Source organism: Musa acuminata, chromosome BXJ1-3, assembly GCF_036884655.1.
Source record: "Musa acuminata AAA Group cultivar baxijiao chromosome BXJ1-3, Cavendish_Baxijiao_AAA, whole genome shotgun sequence".
Lineage (NCBI taxonomy): Eukaryota > Viridiplantae > Streptophyta > Magnoliopsida > Zingiberales > Musaceae > Musa > Musa acuminata.
Window position 1 is genome coordinate 18,033,487 of NC_088329.1, and position 7,644 is coordinate 18,041,130.

General features: G+C 41.3%; 1 protein-coding gene across 1 annotated transcript; it reads right to left on the minus strand.

Annotated features, from left to right (window-relative positions):
• Window positions 1–4,339: 4,339 nt before the first annotated feature.
• LOC135637149 (uncharacterized) lies at window positions 4,340–5,704 on the minus strand. The gene is made up of 2 exons (XM_065149623.1): window positions 5,657–5,704; window positions 4,340–5,582 (listed from the first exon to the last, which is right to left on the minus strand). The coding sequence occupies exon 2, from the start codon at window positions 5,382–5,384 to the stop codon at window positions 4,479–4,481; it is 906 nt and encodes a 301-aa protein (XP_065005695.1). The 5' UTR covers window positions 5,385–5,582; window positions 5,657–5,704; the 3' UTR covers window positions 4,340–4,478.
• Between the last annotated feature and the right edge of the window lie 1,940 nt (window positions 5,705–7,644).

The following is a 7,644-nucleotide window of genomic DNA, read 5'->3' on the forward strand; positions in this document are numbered from 1 at the left end:
ATTAGAGTTAAGTTGATATGGGACCTCTATAAATAGGAGAGCTTCAATAGTTTATAGGCTAGAGCTTTTGCTTTCTCTCCTATTCTCCTCCCCCTCTCAACCTCAAAGCAGGCCTGGAGTTTTGAGGAGCATCATCACATCCTTGCTATGTGGATCACCGCTAGAGAGGAGGGCGCTTGACTCCCTTCACCCTCTCCTAGAGATCAGTAGGGATTCAGGGATATACGATCTCCCTAAGTAACACAATCTATCTCATACATGGTTTTCTATTTTATGAATTTTTGAGCACTAATCTTCGCATGACGATGAACATATCTTTGGGAATTAGGGATTTTATTTTTTGTTCTTCCGCTGCACATGTGATGTCGCCCCAAAGATTTCCCAACAGTTCTATATCTAGTACAGTTGGTCATCGGGAGTGGTAGCCAACCTTATGAGGACTATTGAGTATCAATAGAGGATCATCTCCTCTCGATGTCATGAGAAAAAAATCTCATGTGTTCTTACTCAGACAAATCCCTAGCTAGGGTCATTTAAATTGAGAGAGAAAGAGTTCTCCGGGAGAATTCGATTAAAGCAAAACTCGAGTAGAAACCGTATGGTCCTGATAGCACCATACCCGGTATATGGTCTCTATAGTATTAGACGAATGAGAGAATATAGGTCTATGGTAACTTAAGACAAACAGGTACAATGGATTGGATTCCCATATATCGTGTGGGGATTGTATCGTAGTGGCCTAATATGTCCGCAATCGATGAGTCAAGTGAATTATTATAGAGATAATAATTTACTGAGTAGAAGGAGTTCTGACGGGTATTGACTCACGTTAGCTCGATATTGAGCTTAGAGGGTCATACACATATAGTAGTTGTTGCGATGTGTAGAGGTTCGGATATAAGATAGCCGTTAAAGCCCCTATCTTATTGGATATCCAATAAGCTATTGAATTATTGGATCTCATGGATGAGATCCAATAAGAGTTAATAAGAGATTATTGGATGTAAACTCACTAATCTAATATGCTTGGGTAATTGGATGAAGATCTAGTACCCAAGAGGGTAGGATCCATTAGGGTTAAGTTAACTAGGAGCCTCTATAAATAGGAGGGAACCAAAGACCTATAGACTAGAGGTTTCTTGGTTGTCACCTCCTAATCTCCCCTCTCCTTCTCCTCCTTAGATAATAGGTGTGGAGATTTGGACAACGATTTGAGGAGCATCGTCACAACCCTGATGTGTGGATCATCGCTATAAAGGAGAGCGTTTGACCTCCTTCATCCTCTCCTATAGATCTATAGGTATTCCAGGATATACGATCTCCATAAGTAAAACACAACTATCTTATATATGGATTTTAGTTTCGTGAGTTTTTGTCCATTAATCTTCGCACGACGATGAACACCTTTTTGGAAAATTTAAAGTTTTTCTTTTATGTTCTTTTCTAATTAAGAATGATTTTTTGAAAGGCAAAGCCGATACCATATTTTCTATTAAATATTTTAAAAATAATTATTTTATTGTTCAAATTTACGTTGATGATATTATTTTTTGTTCTACAAATGAGTCTTTATGTGATCTTTTGCCAATAATATGATCCAAGAATTCAAAATAAGATTAATGTGAGAATTAACCTTTTTCCTAGGTTTATAAATCAAACAACTTAGTGATGGAACTTTTATTAGTCAAATTAAGTATACGTTAGATCTATTAAAATAATTTAATATAGATAGTGCTAAGGCTATTAATACACCAATGAGCTTTTTTACAAAATTAGATATGGACATTGATGGAGAATGTTTTGATCAAAAGACTTATAGGGGTATGATAGGTAGTATACTATATCTCACAGCAACTAAACCTGATATTAAGTTTAGTATTGGACTATATGCTAGATTTCAATCTAATCCTAAGCAATCTCACCTAAAAGCTGTTAAGAGGATTTTTAAATATTTAAAAGGAACTCCTAACTTAGGATTATAGTATCCAAAATAAAAAAAATTTGAATTAATTGCTTATGTCGATGTTGATTTTGCTGGATGTAGAATAGATAGAAAAAGAATATCTAGAATATGTCAACTCTTAGGTCATGCACTTATGCAATATCTATATTGCATAATTATATTACAATATATTGCATTATCTATAATTGAAGCTGAATATATAATAGTAGATGCATGTTGTACATAAGTTATTTAGATAAAAAAAATACTTTAGTAGATTTTGTAATTTATTTGAAGAATATCCCTATAAAATGCGATAACACTTATGCAATATGTTTAACAAATAATCTCATTCAATATTCTAGAACTAAACATATTGACATTAGACATCATTTTCTTAGAAATCATGTTAATAATCATGATATATCTTTAGAATTTATTGATACAAAACATCAATTAGTAGATATTTTCATAAAACTATTGAATGAGGAACAATTTGATTTTATTAGAAGAGAATTAGACATGTTATATCTTCCAAATGCATGAATTATTCTTATATCTTTTTTTGGATCATTATCTTGATTTCTCGATTTTTAGATTTGAGTTTTATTTTTGAATCGAAAAATGACTCATGGTTTTTCAGTATTCTTGATTTGAATCAAGATCATTTTCTATGATTCTTTATTTACAAAAGAAAACTTGTTAGATTGATTCATGATCTTTCGGATTTATGACTTGATCTTTCATGTGTTCATGTAATGATTGAAATTTTTACACCATTGAATTATTCCCCTCTTCTTTTTTTTTATAATGATAAATGGGAGAAAGAGAAGTGATATCTTGCACATCTTAAGAGAAACAAAGTGTTAGCTTTCCCATATCAAGAAGCAAAACTTGTAAATTTGCACATCTCAAAGCAAGAATTACTAGCTTACATATTTTGAGGAAGCAAATATTGCTAACTTCACGTCTCTAATACTTGCTAGCTTACATGTTCCAAAACTAATATAAAACTTACTAGCTTGCATATTTTAAAGTAGTATAAAAATTATTAAATTGATAGTTTGTATGGTTTAAAAATTATTAGTTATAATTTTCTCCTTTTTATTGATGACAAAGGAGGAGAAGTAAAAAGTAATTATATCTCATGGAGGTGTCTTGCAACAAAATGCAATGACCATACAAGTTTTCCTTGCCTGGAGACCATGTGCGCTCACTGGAAGATAGAATAATTGGGCCTATGATCCGATGAAATCTACATTGTTGTGAGATTCCGGAGAATTACTTAACCTATTATCCTTCTCTGAGACATCCTCTTGACTTGAAGACTCTCTTTCACTCTTCCATCATCTCTGGCAAAAGTTCTACAGGAGGCTTCTTGCGCCTCTGAGGAATCTTATTTGCTGCTGCTGCTTTTGATGCCACCTCTTGTTTCTCTAGTCGAGAAATAAATCACAACTCAGAGATGCTGGATAACATGGTTAATAACAATCTTTTCTCTCATCATTCCTGGCTCTACTCATTTCAAGCATGTCCATTGCAGCTATTTCTGATGAAATCAGTACGCAACCAACCAATGTCTCCAGGAAAGATAAATCATTTGAAGCAATGAAGTTCAGAAGTGCCGGCAGTAGTGGAAGATTCCTGAATCACTGAACACACAACGATCTTCCCTGGCTCTTGTCGGCGGTAACCAACCTACGAGAATTTTGATGAGATCGAAAAGTTTGCATCCATCACCTGCCTTGTCAATCTGCTGTGCATGTTAATAGACTTCCAAGTCATAGTGAAGAAGAGGCTCCTCCAGCTTCTGAGTTGAAATGTGGGAGTTGATGCAGCAAACTCGGTGAGCAGAATTATATTTCATTGGCTTCTGAGGTGTATGATGGAATGGAGACTTGTGTTTCCCAGCAGTCCAAGAGAAGGCAGGGGAAGGCTGTCCACTACTTTTTTTATTGCACTTCTTTTTCTCTTGATCTTGTTGTTTACTTCTTGAACTACAAAAGACTACCAAAGGATTCTTTCTTGTTGAGCATTTGGAGTTATTGTGGCTCATCTTTTTCCCTCTCTTCTTTTTTGTGAGAGGCATGAAACTAAAAAATGTATATATACCCAAAAAAAAATAGTGCACACATAATCCTTAAATCAACTATGGAGCATGCCTGCAGACAAGCAGAGTGCCATGAACAAAATCTTAGCCATGGTAAGGACAGTGGTATCTAGAAAGCTTTACTGTGAGTGTAGTAATGTGAGATTCGTTCACCATATGATTGGAATACTAAATAGGGAGACCATCCATTGACTAGCAGTAGTTCATCACATGCACAATGCCTTGTTCTGATTCCATCACACGTTGCAAGTTGTGATCTATGGCTTTACTGAACAGCAAGAGGCTATCAAGTACAGCATGGACATCGTTTGGTTGGGTTGGACTGCACGTATAAATCGACAACGAAACCTTGAAAGAAAAGCTACGATCATCTTGTCACCAGAATTGTTGGTTGATCTAAACATCCTATAGGATCCTCCCTCTACATCATTCCATCTTCCAAGCATACAGGAAGAAGCAAAACTCTGGAGACCCATCGTCACCACCGCCGCCGCTGCTAACCATGGAGCTTTCGGTATTGGAGCTGACTGGGTCGCCTCCGTCGTGCTTCTCTTCCGCCGCCAGGGCCGGCAGCCCAGGCTTGAACATGAACAGGGCGTGGCCGGATCCGGGGCCTCGGAAGAGCCAGTCGTGCACGTCCCATAGCACTTGCACCGGCACCTGCTCCACCCACACGGTCTCGTTGCCCCGGAACTTCCACTGCAGGTGGTTCACATGGATCAGTATGACGCCGTCGATGCTGATCCACATTTCGGGATCCTTGTGCTCCGCGATGGAGTTGGCCACCACGATGTCGTGCTCCTTGTTCCTGCCGTCGAATCTGACCCTCGCGGCGAAACACTTCTTTCCGAAGACGTTCTCCTTCTTGGACACCAGTGTGGCCTCCTCCAAGGAAGGCCGCGACCTGGTCTTCTTGTAGGCCTTCTTCTTCCTGTCGCCGAGGAGGAGGACGACCTCCTCGTCGCAGACGAGCGCGACATAGTAGCCCTCGGTTGGCTCCGGCCCATCCGAGAACTTCGCCAACCGGAAGTTCCAGGAGACGTCGATCTGCTTGCCGTCAACGTCGAAGGACTTGGACCCCTTCTTGCTCCGGAACGGCCATGGCTTCAGGTCCACCTTGCAGGTCAAGCTGCTGCCCTTCTCGATGGAGACGGAGAGGGAGTGGTTCATGAGGTTCTTGCTCCACACCACCGTCACGATTCGCGGTACGCCTCCGATCTTTGCCCGGTAGGTGGAGATCACCGAGCACTGCGGCGGCGTCTTGCCGCCTGCTGCTTCTTCTGCATGCTTGTCGGCGGGATCACGATGAGAGCTGGTGACGGCCTCCTCCATGCTCGACTCGATCACCCGATGAACAACAACACGATCGTCTCTGTCATTGATTTGAGTCCTCGATCACACGGAGCACGTCGAGAACACTGTTCGCATAGAGGCAATCGAACACGTCTTGCATTGCGAGGCTCATCTGTCGAGCAACATGCCGCAGCATGACTCAATGCAGTGCCAACTTCTCTTCGGAAACGACGAACACTGCAGATGAGATGAAGAACATGGATCAAAAGCTTTTGATGCAAACATGACATGCAAGAACTCAGAAATCTTACCAAGGGGCGTTTGGAGATATTATTGGAAGAAAGCAAATTGAGATGGTCCAAAACAATCCGTTGGAAGAATTGGGGTTGATCCTATATACAAGGGAAACCTTGTTCCTTGCTCTTCCGTTTGCCAGCACAAGATGACCATGTCAACTCTGCTGTATTTTTTGAAAAGACCGTCATGCCCTTGTCGATCTTAGAGATCCGTCGCATTCATCATGAACAGGTTTCACAAGAAATTTAAGGGTAAAGATGTCTATATGTGAAAGATATAGGAGGAAGAAAGAATGGACGAGAGTGAAAGCAGGAGAAAACTCCTCCCTCTCCTTGGTCTGTTGCCAATTCAGAAATCAACACTTGTGCCTCTCACCAGCTTGCGGGCATGAGATTGCGTGTAGCAGTCTCAGTAACAATATTTGCAGTATTGTAGTCCTCAGTTGAATCGATTGATCCCTGTGCTGTGGATGTGAATCTTCTAAGAAAAAGATGCTTTCGAGTCGGATGGCCACAGGCTGTGATCTGAATCCGAATCCGAATCCTTTGAATGTCTTGCCGACCAGTGGATTTAGAAATCCAAAAATTTTCTATCATAATCTAGAAATTTTAATTTAAAATAATGAAAGAGATTAAATAATATACGGATCGAATCTGAAGACTGAAGCATCTGAATACATTACTTACACAGTTAAAAAAAATTAAATTAAATTAAAGGAAGATGTTAGAACTGTAATTTAAATTCGATTAGAATTAGATTAGAAGTTTGTGTTGAATTAGGAGTTAATATTTGATTAGGAGTATGATATCTCCTTATTAGGATCGAGACGAAGCACAGGGTCACAAGTTTCGAGATCAAGAAGGAATCGGATCCGTAAGCAGCTCCCCAAAAGAGGAGTACAATATCATATGGAGAGCATGAGACGAGGACAAAGACGCTGCTGACTTTAACCTCGGAGAATATACTCATGGAGGCACTCTCTAGAGTTCCGACGACTTCTCCTATTCGATTCGAGGTCGTCTGCAAGTTCTTCCACACCTTGATACGTGACACCTCTGTTGAACTTGATAGGAAGAGGAGATAGAGATATCAAACAAAGGAAGAGTAGTACAAGTTTAAATCTTCTATATTTTTCTCAAGAAAAACACTTTACGAATTCAGAAACTCTATCTATCTGATGAGGGTAATAATTACGATAAGACTTGTGTGACACCCGTTGACGCCCCACGTCCCTATCGGGCTGACAGTGCCTATCTAACATGGGTCGTAACGCTAACCGAGACCCATTAACGACCGCTCAGGCTCGATTCCGCACGCCACGCCAACAACGATGTCAGACGTCATCAAAAGGTACGATCCTACCCCCTACGAGCAGGCACATCAGGTAACACCGAACTCCCCTATAAATACCCTTGCATTCTAAACAGAAAGGGGGGAAAAAAAGAAAAACAAAATACTTCCACGATCATCGACTAACTTAATCATCAGAGGGATCGGGTCGAGCATCCCGACCCGACCTACGTGCAGGGACGAAGGCGACGCGCCTCTCTTCGGGCACGTTGGCAAGGAGCCCCTTCCTAAAGGAAACGGCGACCCGTCATCCAGACCCAAACCAAGCTGCGTCAGCCCCGAGGCCACGGCTAAAAAGTTATTTACACCAACATTCTGGTGCTAGAAGGAGGGCCGATGTTGAGGGATCGCCAGGCCGACTCGACCGAACTCGCAATCGAGGGGGCGCATCCGATCGGGGCTCCAGGGGAACATTCCCCGCGGACGGGTCTCCGTAGCGAACACCCCGCCACAACTTCAAAGCGCTATTAGCGGATCTTCAATGACCAGGGTTTGTTGCCGCCCAACGCCCCCTCCGCCGAACCATCGCCTGTCTCGTCCGAGGCCTTTCTCGACCTCACCCATCAGGTCCAAGTTCTAACCGGTATGGTATAGTCCATCATTCCACTCGTCTCCGGAACGCTGCACCCGTCGGCCGCCGAACCGGTGCGAC

Bases quoted from the DNA above. Each gene is read 5' to 3' on its own strand.
- LOC135637149 (XM_065149623.1), bottom strand. From the start codon at position 5,384: ATGGAGGAGGCCGTCACCAGCTCTCATCGTGATCCCGCCGACAAGCAT.